Source organism: Herpailurus yagouaroundi, unplaced genomic scaffold (genome assembly GCF_014898765.1).
Source record: "Herpailurus yagouaroundi ecotype Mexico unplaced genomic scaffold, PumYag 199, whole genome shotgun sequence".
NCBI lineage: Eukaryota > Metazoa > Chordata > Mammalia > Carnivora > Felidae > Herpailurus > Herpailurus yagouaroundi.
Genome location: NW_024412430.1, coordinates 6,206,814 through 6,228,068, shown reverse-complemented (window position 1 = coordinate 6,228,068; position 21,255 = coordinate 6,206,814). Strand labels below are relative to the sequence as shown.

The 21,255-nt window shown below is 38.5% G+C and overlaps 1 protein-coding gene and 1 long non-coding RNA gene across 3 annotated transcripts in view; one reads left to right on the top strand and one right to left on the bottom strand.

Annotated features, from left to right (window-relative positions):
• CARNMT1 (carnosine N-methyltransferase 1) overlaps window positions 1–21,255 on the bottom strand; it is a 48,805-nt gene that overhangs the window by 13,559 nt on the left and 13,991 nt on the right. For both annotated transcript variants that reach the window (XM_040449330.1, XM_040449331.1), the window contains 3 exons: window positions 7,399–7,539; window positions 6,256–6,434; window positions 3,907–4,020 (listed from right to left, as the gene is read on the bottom strand). In XM_040449330.1, coding sequence (XP_040305264.1) covers window positions 3,907–4,020; window positions 6,256–6,434; window positions 7,399–7,539 — 434 coding nt within the window. The remainder of the gene's footprint in view (window positions 1–3,906; window positions 4,021–6,255; window positions 6,435–7,398; window positions 7,540–21,255) is intronic.
• LOC121013618 (uncharacterized) lies at window positions 13,987–14,265 on the top strand. Its single transcript, XR_005782807.1, has 2 exons — window positions 13,987–14,019; window positions 14,152–14,265. It is a non-coding gene; the product is annotated as an uncharacterized LOC121013618 (long non-coding RNA).

The following is a 21,255-nucleotide window of genomic DNA, read 5'->3' as shown; positions in this document are numbered from 1 at the left end:
CCCCCCTGCACTGTACAGGACAGCCCTCCCTCTCCGCCCATCCAAATGAAGAATGATCTTGACCCAAATATCAAGGGCGCTGCCACTGAGAAACCCTGAGATAGAAAGAGGTTCAAGACCTATTAGGAAGCTTTAGGAGACACAACTTGTGGACTAGGTGCCGATGGTGAGGAAGAAGAGGGCTAAGGAGGACACATGGTTTTCCGGTTGGGGGAAATCTGTGCCGATGACAGATTGAAAAAGACAGGGGGTTCTCTTCGATTCCGAAGTACCCAAGTTGGTACCGAGTGGCGTGGCACATAACAGAGGTATGTGGACCAGAGAGATGAAAGAATAGGAGAAGCAGCAGTAAGAGTGACGCTTAGGAAAAGACGAGCACGTGGCCTAAGAAGCGAACAACACTGTTCTGCACAGACACCTGGAGCACACCAGTATCACTGGTATATTCACCGAGCCAATTACTATTATTTTTATTTTTCAATTGGTTTCTTGGAGAGAGTGCACAAGCAGGGGAGTGAAGGGCAGAGGGAGAGAGAGAGAATCTTAAGCAGGCTCGATGCTGGGCGCAGAGCCTGACGTGGGGCTCAATGGATTCCACAACCCTGTGATCGAGACCGGAGCCGGAATCAAGAGTCACTCAACTGACTGAGCCACTCAGGCACCCTGACATAATTAGTATTTTTACAATTCTTCAGCTTATACATTTAATGTTTTTTTAACATTTCTTTTTGAGAGAGCGAGACAGAGCACAAGTGGGGTTGGGGCAGAGCGCGGGTGGGACACAGAATCTGAAGCAGGCTCCAGCCTTGAGCTGTCAAGCCCCTGACACGGGCCTTGAACTCACGGACTGTGAGATCATGACCTGAGGCGAAGTTGGCCGCCAACCGACTGAGCCACCCAGGCACCCCTCAGCTTATACGATAAAAGAATTTTACTTGGAAAATACTAACCTTCAGAACAAGTATTTTTAAGGACTATGCTTCTCCACTACTCTAATTCTCAGAATCGTTTTGAAACTCTGGTAAGAAGAGAAGAAGATCTCCTCATTGACCTCTCACTAACCAATGTGCCCTATTCCCTCTGGTGCCTGGGACAGATCACAATAGAGCCCAGCACATCCATTCTTATCAAACAGTATGCTTAGGCAGGGCCAATTTTATTTATTCCAGGCAGTTGTAAACAATTACTGTTATTATATAACTTAATACAATATTAATAAACCACTTAAAAGTTCAAACAGAAAAGTGGTTTCTGTGAAACTTAACCCAATGCTTTGGAAATACGCAAATCCTTACCATGTCTCAGTAATTGGGGTCAAAAGTATTAATTACATAACATGACTGCTACTGCTAAGTCACAAACTGACCCAGGGTGAGCCGGAGGGCTAGCTGGTTAGGCATTCGAGGTATTGGACCTGGGCTGTGAGCCTGTCTCTGCCATATATAAGCTCCAGGACCCCAAGGACCCCAAGGATCCCACAGCTAGTTACTTAAAAGCAAGACTCAGTTTCTTCAACTGTAAGACAGTAGACATACCATTTCAACATAGGGCTGTTTTCAGATTAAATAATGCATTTACAAGTGGCTCACACAGGGGCACCTGCGTGGCTCAGTCGGTTAAGCCGCCGACTTCGGCTCAGGTCATGATCTCGCGGTCTGTGAGTTCAAGCCCTGCGTCGGGCACTGTGCTGACAGCTCAGAGCCTGGAGCCTGTTTCAGATTCTGTGTCTCCCTCTCTCTGACCCTCCCCCGTTCATGCCCTGTCTCTCTGTCTCAAAAATAAATAAACGTTAAAAAAACAAACAAACAAAAAAAAAAAACAAGTGGCTCACACACCGTCTAACCCCCAGTGAGCAAATATCCAGTAGGTAATACATCTGACCCTTGAAAATCACAGGTGTGAGCTGCACCGATCCACTTACACACGTTTTGTGTTGATAAATACATGCCAGTGAAACTTATGTACTCAGTGTATTTTTTCTTCCTTATATATATTTTTTTAACTTTTTAAATATTTTTTTATTTATTTTTGAGAGAGAGAGAGAGCGAGCGAGCATGAAAAGGGGAGAGGCAGAGAAAGAGGGAGACACAGCATCTGAAGCAGGTTCCAGGCTCTGAGCTGTCAGCACAGAGCCCGATGTGGGATTAGAACTCACTAACTGCTAGATGATGACCTGAGCCGAAGTCAGATGCTTAACCACCTGAGACACCCACAGACCCCACCTTCCTTATAATTTTCTTAATAACATTTTCTTTCCTCTAGCTTCCTTTGCTGTAAGAATACAATATATAATACATGTAATATACAAAATATGTGTTAACTATGCTATCAGTAGGCTTCTGGTCAACAGCAGGCATTAGTAGTTAAGTTTTTGGGGAGTCAAAAGTTATATGCAGATTTTTTATTGTGCAAGGGATCAGCATCCCTCTAATGCCCACATTGTTCAAGGGTCAACTGTATTACAGTTCAATCATTTCTTGGGAAATTTTTAAAGAAATCTGCTTTAAAGAAGTGACTACTTTTAAAGAGGATCTAAGGTTTGAGATAATTGTTTCATATATGATGGTTACATTTTACAACTACTCTCATTTGCCCCCATGAAATTCTAAAGAGAAATTTGAAAAGACCTAATACTGCCTCTAGTCTTAGTCCTAATGGGAAAATCTGTGGTCAAGTCCAATCACTAAAAAGAGAGCACAGAGGTGCCTGGGTGGCTCAATCAGTTAAGTGTCCGACTTCAGCTCAGGTCATGATCTCCTGGTCCATGAGTTCAAGACCCACATCAGACTCTGTGCAGACAGCTTGGAGCTTGGAGCCTGCTTCAGATTTGAGGTCTCCCTTTCTCTCTGTCCCTCCCCCACTCACACTCTGTCTCTGTCTCTCAAAAAATGAGTAAATGTTAAAAAAAAATTTTTTTTTTTTTTAAAAGAGAGCACACGACAGAACAACAAAACTAGACCAATCCTGAAGGCCATGGATTCAAACAAGGTGTATCTGTCCTCTTATGTTACGTAATAACCCTCATCTTGAAAATCTTTATATTCTAGTCATTACGTCTATTTTTTTTTTTTAAGTTTATTTACTTATTTTGAGAGAGAGAGAGAGCAGGAACAGGGGAGGGACAGAGACACAGGGAGTAAGAGAGAATCCCAAGCAGGCTCCCTACCGTCAGCACACAGCTTAGTCCCACAAACTGTAGGATCACGAACTGAGCTGAAATGAGGAGTTGGATGCCGAACTGACTGAGCCCACAGGCACCCCTAGCCATTATGTCTTTCTTAACATGGATTATACATCTAACTAAAAAAGACAAGTATATTTACCTTGGTATTATTATTCTCCCTTTATTTTAAAGGAGGAGGATAAAACTGGTAACTTCCTCTAGATGCTGGATGGGAATATTCATCACCTAGTAGTAGGATGCAGTAAAAAGGTTTTTGCATAAATGAAATGATATTCTCTCTTAAACTCAAGGCAGTCCTGAAAATCACCATATCTACTCTTTTCCCACTATGTATTTGTACCTCGGAGAAAGTTGGGGAGGGCAGTTTAAGGGCTTTTTTTCAAATGTTTCATTTGAAAGAAAAAAAGAGCACTTCCTTCTTAACAGATTGCTGTCACTGGAGGGGAGAGTGGGGATGATGAGAGAAGGATTATCAGGGTAATAACTGTACTCTTTGAAATGAGGACTGCTGTGAGAATGACCTAGGAGAATACACAACTTCTGGGGTTTCCACTGCTTTCAGAGGAACTGCATGACTGACTAGGATAGTATCTAAAGGATACTGTACAACTTAACTAACTATAACCTTTGTGAACATTGGTTACTGTGAAATTACCAAACAGAGAATTGCTCTAAGTACTCAGATAACTGTATGAGATTCTAATAAATACTGAGGAACTTACCTAGATTTATCCAAATTCCACCCGGCTTGAGTATTTTCCATATTGTGTCAATATAATCGATTACGTTGTGAGCTGTGTCTATGAAGAAACAGGTAGCGATGCAGTCCCAGGTATCTAGTGAAGGAAAACCAAGTTACTACATTTAATTATGTTATTCTGCCTTTTCTTTTAATTAGTTCCATAAATGTACCAGCTATGTCTTAAGAGACTATGAATATTTAATTTAACTGGAGGAATACAGAAGCTAAACTCTTCCAATCAACTGTGTAATCACGGTAACCAATCATTTATGAGATACTTTGCAATTCATAAAAGTTTTTATTAAGAATTTGATAGTCGGGGTGCCTGGGTGGCTCAGTCAGTTAAGCGCCTGACTTCAGCTCAGGTCATGATCTCGCAGTTCTCAGATTTGAGCCCCGCATCGGGCTCTGTGCTGGCAGCTTGGAGCCTGGAGCCTGCTTCGGATTCTGTGCCCCTCTCCCTCTCTCTCTCTCTGCCCCTACCCTGCTCATGCTCGCTCTCTCTCTCTCTCTCAAAAATAAATAAACATTAAAAACAGTTTTTTTAAAAAAAGAAAGAATTTGATGATCAGCTTGGAAACCATTTTCGATAGCCTATATTACTAGTATCTTTACCAAAAGGTACTCGTAAGAGTTTTGTTTATAATCTACTCAATGTCTACCCTTCATTTCAAATCAATTAAGATAAACAGTTATTTGAACTTTAAACTGTGATTTAAGCCAATGTTAACCATCAATTCTGGCAAATTTCAGAAAGACTGTAGGCACTTGTTGCCAAGTAAGAAATGAATGGCATCAAAATACTCAAACTACCCACCAGTGCTCCGGATACTGGCCGGTGTAAAAGGGGGGCCAGGTAGCCAAGTGAACCCCCTGGACAGCAGTGTCCTTGGAGGCTGTGGCCCAGGACAGGGACAGAGGCTGAACTAAGGCAGGCCTCCGTACAAATGCTGGCACGACAAAGGCACGCATCCAACCGAGGAGGCCTGTGTCACCATCTGCTCTCCCAAATCCTGCTGCAGAACAATGTCCCCTGGACTCGCCTAACTGATGTTTCCCATTATTTCAGCTCTATTCTGAGCCCTCGCTCTCTATCCCCAGCACCCAACATCTTCCATCTCATTCTTTCCACCTTCAAAGTACAGGTTTTCCCAATGTCAGAGTTCAGGGAAAAAGAAACAAAAACCTACCTCGATCCCTCTAATGGCTTCCCACCTCTCTGAGTACAATCAAACCCTCCCCAACCTGGCCTCCCACCGCAGTGCCCACTGCCCACTACACCCCAGCCCGAGTGGCCGCTCGCTCTTCCTTGAGCAGAACAAGCGCCCTCCCCACCGCGAATCCTCCTTCTCTCGCCATTCTTTCTCTCTGCAACATTCCCCCCCAAGTATCTAATGGCTTGCCTCTTCACTTTTTCGAGGTTCTCTGCTCAACATTTTTTTAAAGTTTGGCTTGGAAAGGACTTCCCTGAGAACTCGATGAACAGCAGCCCCTCCCCTGCCACTCTATATCCTTGTCACCCTGCCTTAGTATTCTTCCTCACAATGTTCATGTCACTGCCCCTCACTGCCTATCAGAATAGAAACCTCTGTACAGGGACTGTGCTTTGCTCACTGCTGTCTTTCCAATGCCTACAACACACCTGGGACTTAGCAGGTGCTCAGAAAAGTACCTGTTGAATTAATGACCTTACCGACCTCTCAGCATTCTACTTTTCCTCTTGCTTTTACTGCCAATCCACTTCCTCTTGCCCCTCTCTCCATTACCGTCTCCTTTTCTCTAATGCTGGCTCAAACTTTGACAGTTTGCCCAGGTGAAGTCCAAACTTCATAACCTGATTATAAAGGTCTTCCACAATCTGGAACCAACCTACTTTTCTAGGCACATCCGCCATTAAACTCCCAAACCAACCTCTCTTTTCCTTCCAGTCAGGCTGTGTCACCATCTCCGATGACCTTATTCATTCATCTCTTTGTACTACCTCTCTCTCCCTATTCTTGAAGTCACAGCCTTCTCTCTACAAAGAACTTCTTTCCCACACTCATCTACTTTTAGCTTTACTGTACTCATTACTCACTGAAATTTGTTTACATGTCATCTTATATTAATAGACCCAACAGAGTCTACATTTCTGAATTGTGGAATCTTACCCTTCTTTATATTTCCCATCATTACCTTACATATGTCTTGGAATATCCTAAATTGTCACTGAAGTATACCTCACAATCTACTATCAGAGTGAATGACCAAAACTTTGCCTTAGTATGAAATTGGCTCATTAAATTTAGAACAAAGGACAAGACCGTTTAAATGCTTGTTTTGGACTTACTGCATTCTGAGTAAATCTCCTGAAAATCTCCTGCTGTCATCGAAAAGTTAGAACCGGGAGGAAGACTGTGGGGATCAACATCAGGGAAAAAGATGGGTCGAATCTGATCCGCTGACCTCCGGTTATTGCTAAACTGATGAATCCAAGGATAAAGCTTATATTTATTAACTTCAGAACATCTGCAAAATAGGAGCATAAAATTCAGTGTTAACTAAAGACTTCACAAAAAAAATCTACTTTAAACACTAAAATATAATCTGATTGAAGGTTTACTTATAAAACTCATTAATACTTAAAAGTGCTACCACTATACCCCTCCCCAATTATCTGAAAATGCACATACACATGTAGATGAGCAACCAATCATGAATTAAAAGACGGGAAAAAAATTAAAGTAAATTCAGAAATATAAATGTGTCGTTCACTCACATTTTAAAAAATGTGTTTCCAAACTTCAGACTCAAGTAAAAACACAGTCCACTATTTTCTCAAAAAAGTGGTATGGGTTTCGTTTGCTACTCAACTATTCTAATTGTCTCCTTTTAACCTTCTCACCCCTCCCTAACTCATACTGCCACCAAGAAAACATTGTATTTAATTTAAACAAGGCAGCTAGTTCTTTTTTCCCAATGCACCTCTTCTGGCTTTAAAAATAACAATCCTTTTCCACTATTTTCTAAAAGAGGCCACAGAAATTCTGAGACATGTTTCCAACTCAGTCATATGAGCATACTTGGCCACTTTATAAGAATCTGATGGAGGGAAGAAGTTACGACTGCTACACCGAACTCTGATTCCATTAAAGAAACCAATGGGTGGAGAAGTTTAGGGAACAGAGAGAAAACACTCCTTCCCGGATCATACATACAGTCTTGCAATTCTGCACAGGAAGCATTTCTGTTTTGTGGGATATCTCATCATTTTCTAAAAAGTCACTTATCCATCCTGTTTCAACATTCTGCTAACTAGGAACTGATTAAAAGTGGTATTTTGTATAAGCAACTTGATGTTAATATAAGAAACAATTATGACACATATAATCAAACACTATGTATTTATCTTCAAATTCAGAATTGCTCAAAAATAGGTAAGTCAATCTGATTCTGAGAAAATACTATTTCTAGCAAAAAGTAAATTAAATACCTGTTGAGTACAAAGTTGGAAGAAAAGAGCATAAAAAAACTCCATTCATTTCCTTGACAAGCATAACCTAGCATAGCTATCTCCCAGGCCAGTCTTCCTAGTCCAGCACCAGGTACCAGAATATTTACTTTAGAAGGATCCCTGAAATGAAATAAGGCAATTATGTCCAACCCCTCAAAGGAAAAAAAAAAAAAAAAAAAAAAAAGACAAAATCCACATTAACTAAAAACTTAGATATTCAGTAAGTTCACTCAAGACTCTGACTTCTTAAAATTGAGAAGTACTTCTAAACATAAATGAAAAATAAGAGTATGAGGAATTATCACATGTGCAGATATCGGATGAAGGTTTCATGCTCTAAATATTTTTCAGGAAAAAAAGGAGTCACCTTATATCTAAACTTACAAAGACACTCATATTCCCCAGTAGCTGTCACTTGAACAACAACTACCTCAAGAAGACAAATTATCCCCAGGGAAGGGATCCCGATACACACAAAGACTGAACAAAATTATTTTATCATGGAACAGTAAAACAAAACGTTATTTCTAAAGTCTGTAGCAAATACAATGGTTTGTGTGACTAAGATAAAATGTATGTAGATTTTAACGTGTTAGGTGTATCTGTAAGAGTCTACGGATTTTGCCGGCACAAGAACCTGGAGGGAGGGTGTCCTCATGGGCGAAGTGAGGAAGCGCCTCCTAACTGAGCACAGATAGTGGCAAGCAGGTCACACCAAACCACTGGCTCTCCACCGATTAGCACCACACTACAGTCACAACTTCTCTTCACCGTAAGACCCACCATCCACTTTCAAATGGCTAACAGCCTTAGCAAAGCAAGGGACTTTCTCAGAAATTCCAGTCAAATAGAACTCTAGGGGAACTAAAATGGCATTCTTATAGAAATCAGCTGCCATCAAGTCAATTAAGAAGGAATTTCATTATTATCTGCATTCTCCAAATTTAGCTCATAAATCAAATCCAGGGGCGCCAGGGTGGCTCAGGGGGTTAAGCATCTCAGAGCCTGGAGCCTGCTTAGGATTCTGTGTCTCCCTCTTCTCTCTGCCCCTACGCCACTCATGCTCAGTCTCTCTCAAAAATAAATGAACATTAAAAAATTTCATAAAAAAAAAAACAAATCCAATTTCCAAATCTAGTCCCATGTAGAACTCTTTTTTAAATCTTTATACCACATGGTCTTTAAGTTTGGTGTGTGCCACCAAATAGCAACAGGTCTTTTCACTAGTGGCCCATATGGTAACCTCAGCATTTCCCATTCTGAAATGAAGAAGAAACAAACAGAACCATGGGGCTTTTGACAATTCAGTCTATAAATATAGTAATGTGGGAATTTGTCCACGGTCATCCAGTCTGAAACATATTACATATGTATTTGCATAAAAACCTTAACAAAGTCTCTTTAGTTTCACTGTTTAATTTTATATATACAATAAGGCACAACCAAGATTTGTTAAAAATCATTTCTGACAAGTAGGCTTATTCTGATATAGACATTCTTTAATATTTGATATGAGCAAACTGATGCCAAGTGGTCATAGAACAGTTTTCACTAAAATAAAATGCTTTCTTATTTCAGATTACACACAATGTCTCTATGTGTGAACACTTTAATATTTTTTTCTTTTTTTGTTTTGTTTTTAGAGAGATAGAGAATGCAAGTGGGAGAGAAGGGCAGAGGGAGGGAGAGAGAGAGAGAAAGACAGAGAGAGAGAGAGAGAGAGAGAGAGAGAGAGAGAGAGACTGACCCAAGCAGGCTCCATGCTCAGCACGGAGCCTGATGTGCAGCTCAATCCCATGGTCCTGGGATTGTGACCTGAACTGAAATCAAGAATCAGACGCTCAACTAATTGACCCTCCCAGGCACCCCAACACTTTAATTTTTAATTGACTTTATAGATTAAACTTTAAATTTTTAAAAAAATTTTAAGTAATCTGTACATCCAACGTGGGGCTCGAACTTACAACCCCAAGATCAAGAGTCAGACGTTCTTCTGACTGAGCCAGCCGGGTGCCTCTGACTACATTTCTTTTTTTCTTTTTTTAATGTTTATTTATTTTTGAGACAGAGAGAAAGCATGAATGGTGGAGGGTCAGAGAGAGAGGGAGACACAGAATCCAAAGCAGGCTCCGGGCTCCAAGTTGTCAGCACAGAGCCCAACGCGGGGCTCGAACTCACAGACCGTGAGATCATGACCTGAGCCGAAGTCCGATGCTCAAGTGACTGACCCAGGAGCCCCTGATTACATTTCTAATGAAGAGAATGGGTAACGTCCTCTCGCTTGGTGTAGACCTACCTGCACCAGTATCTAACAAGCATATACATATTTTTAGTATCAGAATTTGTAAAACTACAAGCCATAGAACTCTGTGCTACCCTTTGTTTAAAGGACATGCCACTGTGACACCTCACCCAGGCCTGCCTCTCTCATTTCCACTCCCTATCAGATCCACCAAAACCCTTAGTCTCCCAGAATTACCTCTTTATTTTTCTCAGTTCCTATTTGCCCAATCAAAACATGCATTTTTCCCAAGTGACCGTTCTCACCTTAGTTTAAAAAAAAAAAAAAAAAAAAAAAAGCAAAGTAATGCAACAAAAAGTAAATGATATAGAAGTAAATTCACAGAGTATTTAAACTGTTATAAAAATAATCACTAATAATTTCTGAATGGCTGATGAGCTGAGTAAAATATTACCATGAAGAAATTAGAAATCCTGCTAACCCTAAGGGGCAGTTGTGTTAACAATGGTGCCGGACAATTATTTTGTTAAGTTATGGAAAGCTAAACTTTATGACCAAATTCTCCTTACATAAAAAGGCCTATAGAACTCTCTACCCCCACCTTGTGGCAGAAAGTGCCATATAAAACTACTAAAAAGCTATCAAGCCGTGCAATGCAGACTATATCAAGGCCCCACACTAAGAGCAGAGATCATGATAGATCTATCTATTATATAATATATATTTCTGTGGGTATATAAAAGACACATTAAAATAAATGCCACAGAATTGAAAAAACAGTCAAAAATCAAGCAATGAATGAATGACATGGTGAGAATTTTTCCCTAAATTTTTGTCCTTAGCTAGATTTGTTTTTCATTGGGTTATTATATGAGGGATACTAACAGCATAATGGAAAGTGTCTCTAATTTAATGTGTATGAAACTAAAACATGCTAAAAGGCAGTTTCCGCTAGGACTCCAGGTCAACTCTACAGCATTTCAATGAAGATATTTCTGCGGAAAATAAGAGAACTAGAAGTCTACATACAGACTTTGGGGTGAGGTGACTTTAACCTTGGCTAAAACTTAGAAAACAGGCATAGAGGCATATTACATGGGGCTCAATAATCAAATGATGCTGCTGGAGATTCTTTGCAAAGAAATGTAAGCTAACAGGTCTACCTACTTACTAAGGTCCAACTATGGAGAAGCAGTATGTTTGCTACCAATGTGGCACCCCTGAGAAGAGCAGGAAAAGTTTCAGCAGTTTACCCCAGACAAGCAAGAATGAAGAGCGTACTCCTGTAAGGACAGGGCAGGGGCCCCTGCGTGTCTACAGAGGCCGTGCATCGTGCCTGTCCCGCACTCCGTGCTCCAACCATCAGCAGCAGTAATTGCTCTTCTTGAGAGAGGTTTCCTTTATTGCACACAGAATTTCTGTGCTGCGGCTGCAGGATTAGCAAGTTCCAAAACACAAAAGACTTTCTCTTGGGTCAACATGACCCCTGGAGGTCAGGAGCGCGCGCAACTTTCAAGCACTTGGAAGTGTTCCGTCCTGCTTGAACTGTAGCAGTTCTCTGTTCAATACAGTAAAAGCCACTAACCACTTGCGACTACTGAACACTTAAAACGTGGCTAGTCCAAGTTGAGAGGTGTTGCAAGTGTGAAACAGATGCCAGATTTCAAAGATCTAGTATAAAAAAGGAATGTAAAATACCTCATTAATAATCTCACATACTGATTATATGCTGAAATAATATTTCAGATACACTAGGCTATTAAAGTATATTATTAATTTCACCTGTGACTTTTTATGTGGCTATTACAGAAGTTAAAAAACATATACAGCTTGCATTTTATTTCTATTGACCGGGGCTGATCCACACACAGAAATAGCAAAAACACAATTTTGAGCAAAAGCCAATTGTGAAATGACACCACAAACCATTCTTTGAACTTTTACAATGTAAAGAACAATAAAATATATTGTGTATAAAGGTATATGAACATGTAGTTAATGTCGGAAGGCTAGAGTAACAAATTCATATTAGCTATTATCTCTGGAAAGAGATAAGAATATATACTCAGCATGGTTTGCAGGGCACGGTTTCAACTGTGTCTATAATGTTTCTTTTACAAAATATATGCCAAAAAACCCACGCAAATTAAAAAAAAAAAAAAAAAAAAAAAAAGCCCTGAAGTTAAATATGGCAAAATTTAAAGGTCTAACAGAGGTAGGCATTCAAATATTTTTTATTCGAAGTAGAAAATGGGTTAGAAACCACATTAGTGTCTACCCCTTCAAAAATATGATCCCAGTTTACCTCTTCATCCGCTCTCAACACAGAACTCCACGTATCAAACAACTCCTCACCAATTCCAGAAAACACCTCCTCCTCACCTTAATCTTCAGAGCTTCGACACACCCACAGAAACTCAGTTTAAATGATCACCTACCTCATTCATCTATGAAGTCGTTCCCAAATATCCCAGGCAAAGCTTGAACTCACTACCCAGTGTTCTCAGCACTTCATACCTCTGTTATAGTTTATATTCCAAGTTCTTCTATGCCCCACAGACCAGTCACCTGTTTCTGTAAATAAGACTTCATTGCAACACAGTCATACACATAGACATATGGTCTGTGGCTGTGTCCCCCAACAACAGAGAAAAGCCTAAAATATTTACTAGCTGGCCCTTTAAGAAGTTTGCCATCCCAACACTACACGTCTGGAACCTCTCTCCTACTCCTACACAGAGCTTCCTTAACCTGTTTTATGACTGAATAAGTATTCTACTACATGACTGTAACATAATGTATCAAAATCTACTAAGGACATTTCCATTCTTTCCCATCTTTTGTTAGCATAATGTTAAAATTAATACCCTTGGCATAAATGATCTTTCACATTCAGGAATAAATATATCTGTAGAAAGCTTCCCCAAAACTGAATTTCAAGAGTCAAAAGATAAACATTAAAATTTTGTTAAATATTACCAAGTTGCCCTCCATAAGACTGTACTGATTTATTCTTCCATCAGCAAGCTACAGGTTTCTTCAGGTCTTCAGTAAGTTGTGTAATTTTTAAACTTTGCATTGTAATAGGTGAAAAATGGCATCTTAGTGTGTTTTTCACATTTGCATACTCTTAGGAGATGGAGTTCCTTGTATTTCGTGTTCTGTGTACTGTCTATTTACACTATTTTTCTACTGGGTTATTAGTATACATTGTTTTCCCACTGAGATATTACTCTAAATTTGTAAGCACTTGAAATCCTGAAGTTTAAGAGCTTGAGATCTTGTTTGAAAGACATCTGAAATATTTGTCTTTGGCCTAAGAGGGCTTTCAGGATGAGGGGTATATCTAAATTTTCAGGCTCTATTCTTGCATTATTTGGCAGTCTACATTTCCTCTATTTTCTCGTTTTAAATGGTTTCTTTTAGCTAAAAGAATCCTTTCATAAATTATATAGTCCTTATTTTAATCTAAGTAGAAAAAAATGCTTCTTTAAAGCTCATCCTAATGCCCAACTATATGAAACAAAAATATATTCAACTAGGCAATTGTGTACCTATTATCTCTTCGGAGTGAACTGCAAAGACATGATAGATTTCTCCCACACACAAACAAAATACCACTTCAAATTCTTCTAAACTAGGATGGGCTAATGAAATTAGGACCTAAATATACAGTCTGACAGTTTTCAGAATTCATAAGAGAATACAGTTTCACATGGCTGTGCTTTTTCATCTCAGGACTCAAGACTCTTTTTCCTTAGCAGCTATAAACTTTATAGCATAAAATTCTTAAATTCAAATGATTAAATGATTAGTCACCTGAAAAATTAAAACTCTCCATCCATTCAGTTCAGACCACCAACTGAAATGTTACTGTGCTTATGTTCGTATTTAAGAAAAAGCTTTAAAATTACATTGCTAATTTCAATGAGCAACTGCTCACTAAAGCAGAGTCCAAGTCTATTTAAACCCTAAACAGACTAGAAGCTAGTAATTACTGAAATGGTTGGCATCCGGCACAATTAAACAGCATTTCCTTAATGAACAGAGACCCCAATACACGTGTCAATCTGTGGCTTCAAAGCTGCTTGTGCTTGTAAATTCAGGCATTTAAAAACTCTAAGCAAACAAATAAAAATAAAAACTCTAAACAGAGACAAACTGGACCAACTCATGACAAGTGTGTTTTCATAGGAAAAAAATATTTTAATGATCACAGGCATAGTTAATTCTATGCATATCTAAATATATTCTCTTTTAGAGACGGCTCAGTTAGAAAAAGCCTCCACTAAAATTTCAGAAAGAAAGAACCCGACACACCAGGGAACAAGGTGGTGAAAAGAGGAGGACTTGGTTTGGTGCTGTCGTTTCTATCTCTGGGGGTGCTGCGCTTTTCGCAGAACTTCCAACAGCGCTATGCTGGGACAGAGCATCGGAGATTCACCACTTCTGTGGTCCGTAGGAGCCACTATGAGGAGGGCCCAGGGAAGAATTTGCCATTTTCAGTGGAAAACAAGTGGTGGTTACTTGTTATGATGACTATGTACTTTGGACCTGGATTTGCTGCACCTTTTTTTTTTTTTATAGTAAGACACCAACTGCTTAAGAAATAAGGACGTCTGGGGTGCCTGGGTGGCCTAGTGGGTTAAGAATCTGGCTTCGGCTCAGGTCATGATCTTGCGGTCCGTGAGTTCGAGCCCCGCGTCGGGCTCTGTGCTGACAGCTCAGAGCCCAGAGCCTGTTTCAGATTCTGCGTCTCCCTCTCTCTCTGACCCTCCTCCATTCAAGCTCTGTCTCTGTCTCAAAAATAAATAAATGTTAAAAAAAAATGAAAAAAAAAAGAAATAAGGATGTTTTAATGAATCCATTAAACAGATGTGAAAAGGAGCATTTTAAGAAGTGCAGTCTCTCTGAAAAATGGATCAAACTCTTGAATTCAACATACTCAATATGTTTGTAAATAAACTTATGGCATGAATCCTTAACGCCTCTTCTCTGAAACCTGGAATGTAATAATTGTGCTTACTTTTTATTTAGGAAATGTTCCAGAATTTGTTTGGTCAAAATATGTGTGTAATTTAGCCTCTCTTGGTTTTAAATTTTGAGATTTAATTTTTGATTACTAGGTCAGGACCTTGTTGGTAATTTATGTTCTATAAAATGCAAATTTGACTTTGTTGTCCCACAATAATTTTTTTTAATTGAAAAAGAGGAAGAAGTGTACTTTTAGTCTTTACTTTGAGGCAGTAAAATTGTTTTTCTTCATGAGTGATAATTACTTAATCATGAGTAAAACCAATAGTGAGTGGATAGAGTGAAGTACAAGAGCTTTTTTCCCTCCAGACTTGTTATCTAAAACTAAATTTTTTGCCTTGATAAATTTGCTATTGACCAATACTAGTTTTGTTTAGACTGAATAAAAGTAGAATATCTGAAATGAAATGTAAAAAAAAAAAGAAAGAAAGAACCCAAGCAGACATAAATTCGAGTCAAATCCAGCCTGAAATATGAAGACATCAAATTCCCATGTGCTTGCTGTGGCATAAATAGGGGCCTGGAAATTTATCCGAGACTCAACGCTGACCAGGACTGAACTAAGAATCAACCTGGATTCTGAAGGGCTGTATTAATGTCCCTTCCAAGGACAAGGGGTTTACTTTTTTATGGCGAAGTTATGACTTTAATACAGATATTGACTTCACTGTTTTATTAGCTTCATGTTTTTAAGGTTCTATGACAGCTCATCTTACCAACTATAAGGAAACCAACCTACATTAAACAAGAAAAACAAATGACATAGGAAAAGATAATGAAAGGTTCTCACCAGGTCCAAGAATGGCACAAAAAAAAGAAGGCTGACAGATACTTTGGCACACTCCATTCAAAGTTTAAATACACCAGTCTACTTTTATAATATCATTTACTTTCAGGGAAGGGAAATGGGTGGCTGGGTAACAGTTATGGGAAAGAGACTTTAAATCCTGTTAAGTTTTTAAATTTTTGAATACTGTGATATGTTTTACCAAATCAAAATCATTTAATTATTATTTTATTTTAAAATAAATGATTACAATCATTAAGAGTTAATCCATCCTTTTCTCACCAGTCCACATTCTATCTTTCAGTAGAAATAGTAATAATAATAGTAGATAGATAACAGCAAAATAATGTTCTGTATTAGTTCACCAGGAAACTTAACAATGGCAAGCCCTATCGTAAAGCTTTTTTTTTTTTTTACCGTTTTATTTATTTTTGACAGAGAGAGAGAGAGAGACAGAGCATGAGCGAGGGAGGGGTAGAGAGAGAAGGAGATACAGAATCTGAAGCCAGCTCCAGGCTCTAAGCTGTCGGCACAGAGCACGACGCGGGGCTCGAACCCGCAAACCATGAGATCATGACCTGAGCCGAAGCTGGAGGCTTAACCAACTGAGCCACCCAGGCGCCTGATAGCTGACATTGTTATACTGACTGGACAGCATGGTAATATACATGATTCATTGATCGTGACTAAATGAGTACGAACAAAGTCATGTCGAAAGTGCTAGAAATGATGCTGACATAAGCATTTGGCATTTAGCTTTCCAAAAATACCCAAAATTTGGTACATTCCAATTATAAAGAGTCTCACTTCATAACCTACTTTTCAAAAACAGAAATAATTTGAATTTTGAGAAATACCTGGATTTTATGTTTATAGAAGCTATTCAGCTATTATGTATTATTTTTAGAGCAGAGCACTGAATATATACACTGACAGCACCAACTAGAAACTATGAGTATAACATCCTACAATATGATCTACAATATATCAATGTTTATAAAAGTCCATAAAATTGAAAACACTTGTTTATGAAAAATAAGGAAATGAGAGATTATATCATAATTCTTTTTTAAGTCTACTTATTTTGAGAGAGAGAGAGAGAGAGAGAGAGAGAGAGAGAATACATGTGGGAGAGGCAGAGAGACAGAGGGAGAGAGAGAGAATCCCAAGCAGGATCTGTACTATCAGTATGAAGCCTGATGCAGGGCTCAAACTCACAAACTGCAAGATCATGACCTGAGCTGAAATCAAGAGTTGGATGCTTAACTGACTGTTAACCTAATGTAGGATAAGAAAATCTGTAGCATGTATTAAAGTAAACAAAGATAGCCTTTAACAACTGTGTGATTTTTAGCTATTTATTCCAACTTGAACCCTCAGTTTTCAAAACAAACGTTATTGAGGAAGAAGACTTCATATCTTAAAGAAAAATTAAAAGCATATTTCAACATTGCCACCTCAATATTCCCTAGTCAAAGACGTAAAGATGTCTCCCAATAAAGAAAAGCCATGGACCAGATGGTTTTAGAGGTGAATTCCATTAAATATTTAATGACAAATGAACACCGTTTCCTCTCAAACTCCCAAAAAAGTAAAGAACACTTCCTAACTCATTCTACGACACCAACATTATCCTGATACCAAAATCAGGTAACAACATCACAGGAAAAGAAAATTCACAAGAGTTTTCACAAAAGAAAAAGAGAACAGATCAAGAATACCCTTTTTATAACTGTAAAAATCCTCAACAAAATATTAGCAAATTGAACCCAACAACTATTAAAAGGATTGTTCACCATGAACAAATGCAAATTTATGTCAGGAATGCAAGAGTGGTTCAATATAAGACAATCAGTCAATGTAACATAACATTAATAGAACAAAGGAAAGAGGGAGGATTTTTTCACTTAGCACAGAAGAGGTATTTGATAAAATGCAACACTTTTTCTTGATAAAAACGCTCAGGACGCTAGGAATAGAGAGAAAATTCCTCATAATGATAAGGGGTATTTATGAAAAACCTACAGCTAAAAACATCAAATTCAATAGTGAAAGAAAGACCCGGAACATGATAAGGATGCTCCCTTTTATCACTGCTATTCAATGCTGTACCAGAAGTTCTGGCCGGAGCTATTCAAATGGGAAAGGAAGAGGTAAAAATCCATCTCTACTTGCAGATGTCACGAACCTGTATATTAGAAAATTGCAAAGAATCCACAAGAAAGCTCCTAGAGCTAATAAGTTAAGCAAAGTTGCAGGGTCACACAATCAACACATAAAAATCAGCTATGTTTCTATACATCAGCAATGAACAATCCAAAAGAAAAAATTAAGAAAGTTAATTCCATTTATAATAATAGCATCCAAAAGAACTAAATACTTAAGGAAGGAATCCAACCAAGGGGGGAAAAAAAAAGACTTGTACACTGAAAACTACAAAACACTGCTGAAAGAAATCAAAGATCTAAATAAATAGAAAGACATCCCGTGTTCATGGATAGGAAGATTTAACACCATTAAGATGTCAATACTATCCAAACCAATCTACATGTTTAACAGTCCCTAAGAAAATTCCAACACCTTTTTTTCACAAGAATGGAAAAGCTGATTCTGAAATTCATATGGAATTGCAAGGGGTCCCAAAAAGCCAAAACTACCTTGAAAAATAATAAACTGAAGGACTTAAGCTTCCTGACTTCAAAATTTACAAAGCTACAGAGATTAAAATACTATGGCATTGACATAAGGTCCAATGTATAGACCAACAGAATAGAAGAGAATAGAAAGCCCAGAAATAAACCCTCACACACACGGTCAATTGATTTTCAACAACAGAACCAAGACAATTGGATGCAGAAAGGATAGTCTTTTAAGAAATGGTGCTGGGAAAACTGGATATCCATATGTAAAAAAAAATGAAGTTAGACCCTTACCTTATAATATATACAAAATGAATTCAAAACGGATCAAAGATCTAAACTTAAGAATTAAAACTATAAAACTCTTAGAAGAAAGTACTGAGGAGGGGCGCCTGGGTGGCTCAATCAGCTGAGCATCCGACTCCTGGTTTCGACTCCGTTCTTGAGTCGGAGCACTGCGTCAGGCTCTGTGCTGACAGGACACAGGACGGAGCCTACTTGGGATTCTATCTCTCATTCTCTCTGCCCCGCCCCTGCTCGTTCTCTCTCTCTCTCTCTCTCTCTCTCTCAAAATAAATAAATAAACTTAAAAACAAAACAAAAAGAAAGTATTCAGGACACTGGATTTGGCAGTGATTTCATAAACATGACATGAAAAGCACTAGTGCCAAAAGGAAAAAACAGATAAACTGGACTTCACCAAAATTATAAAATTTTGTATATCAAAGGACATCATAAAGTGCAGAGACAACCTATAGAGCTGGAGAAAATATTTGCAAGTCATAGATCCAACAAGGAAACAATACATGCAGGAAAAAAAAAGGGGGGGTTAACACATACCACAAAGATCACACAATTTCATCTATGACAAATCATCTTCAACCCAAACATAATAAAGACTATAAAAGCATGAAGAGTCAGTGCTATAAAAAATTAGAAACCCCAAGTATACTGTATCCTCATTGATCAAACTGGGAATACAAAATGTATTAACAAGTCTGCGGACACTAAAAATGTGAGTAGCATACATGTCAAGCATTTCTAGTAGTTGAAGTATTTGGAATCTGCCTAGCTTTGAAGCCTATGGATAAACTCCTTTCTACAAAAACATGTCATTAGAAAACTTCTTCCTAAATTATATCTGCAGGGCACAATCAGTGAATTACTACCTATATTACTTCTGAATCTTACAGATCGGCTATTTGAACATGTAGAAATAAGCACTGGTCTTTTTTTTTTTTTTCCAGGAGCGATAACATGGCTGGAATAATAATTTCAACTGTGCTTCCAACGTTACTCACTTACTGAGCTATATCTGGGTTTCAGACCCAGAACACTATAAATCTGATTGAAGAAATATTTACAGAACTGAAAATCAGTGAAGTGTCATAACTGTCATCAACAATGGAATAAAAGAATGAAAGCTTTAAGTGACACAGGAATCACAAGTACATAATCAATCTATTATCCCCTCAACTGGATGTTAAGAACACAGCGGGTCAAAAATTTACTGACCACAAGGAGAAATACAGTGGGTGATTTTCATGGTACTGAGCTACAATCTGCATGGCACAGACGTGTAGATATTCAAACAAGGTGGATGAGCTGTCATTACATGTAAAAGGCTGACTAAATAAGAGAGCCTCAATCTTATCTTTGGCAGAGGACAGTTCCAATATACAAATGGCTTCCTGTGGACCTAGTGGGTCATTTACTGCTGAAGAAATAACTATATTTTCATGCTCCGAGTGCTTAATATTGCAAACAACTTCCTATCAATTAATTCAGGAAAGATCGTAAAATCAATGTACACGAATCAATGTACAAGAATGAAGTAAAAGGTGAGATGCAGATGAAAACTTAGAAACTATTTCAATCTAGAAATTGACAATGGTTACATTGCCACATTTCTAGATGCAAGGTTTAGACCATTTTTTCTTAAGTGATTGAAGCAGCTAATACATGCAATAATATCAAATATTAAAAACATTTAAGAGATTCAGTCAACCTCCCAAGTTCATAGCTTGCCAGAATAAGGAGAATGCCTCTTTTCTGGTTGTCAATATACTTCAGTTCCTACTGTTCTTTTACATACACCGTCTGGCATTCTATCAAAAAATTATGAGACATGCAAAGCAGCAAGAAAATGTACCCCATCGCTATGAGAGGAAATGATTATCAGAACTGACCCACAAACGGCACATATGTTGGAATTATCAGACAGGGATTTAAAAATAAACATAATAGGAGCACCTGGGTGGCTCAGTTGGTTAAGCATCCAACTTGAGCTCAGGTCACGATCTTGCGGTTCAGGAGTTTGAGCCCCGCATTGGGCTCTGTGCTGATAGCTCAGAGCCTGGAGCCTGCTTTGGATTCTGTGTCTCCCTCTCTCTCTGCCCCTCCCCACTTGCACTCTGTGTGTGTGTGTGTGTGTGTGTGTGTGTGTGTGTGTGTGTGTGTGTCAAAAATAAACATTAAAAAAAATAAAAAATTTTAAAACCTAAACATAAAAAATACATTAAAACATCAGGTGGAAAAGGTAGATCACATACACAAACAGGAAATGTCAGCACAGAGAGAACACACATAGAAAGGTATGTGTATATGGAAGTACTAGAAATTTTTTAAAAATTCTGTATCAGAATTAAAGAAGTCTTTCAATGGGTTTATCAACAGATTGGCATAATAAATAATTCGTGAAATTCAAGTAAGGTCAATAGAAACTACCCAAACTAAAATATAGAAAGAATTAGTGGGAAAAGAGCCATCTGACACGTTACAGACCATGTCAAGCAGTTTCATAAACATACGATTCAGTCCCAGAAGGGAAAGAAATAAGAGCAAACAATTTTTGATTTTTGATTTGGCGATACATATCTACCCAAGCCTCCCAAAGCAAAACAAAGCCCACACTGGATAAATACAAAGAAAACCACATCTAGGCAACTCATCGTCACACTTCTGACAAACAGAAGTCGGGGGTGGAGTAAGGCGAATGGGGAGTAACCGCTTCATGGGTATGGGATTTATTGTGGGTTGTGGAAATGTTTTCCAACTCTGTAAGAGACGATGGATACACAATACTGTTAATTTACTAACTACCATCAAAGTGTTCACTTTAAAACTGTCACATT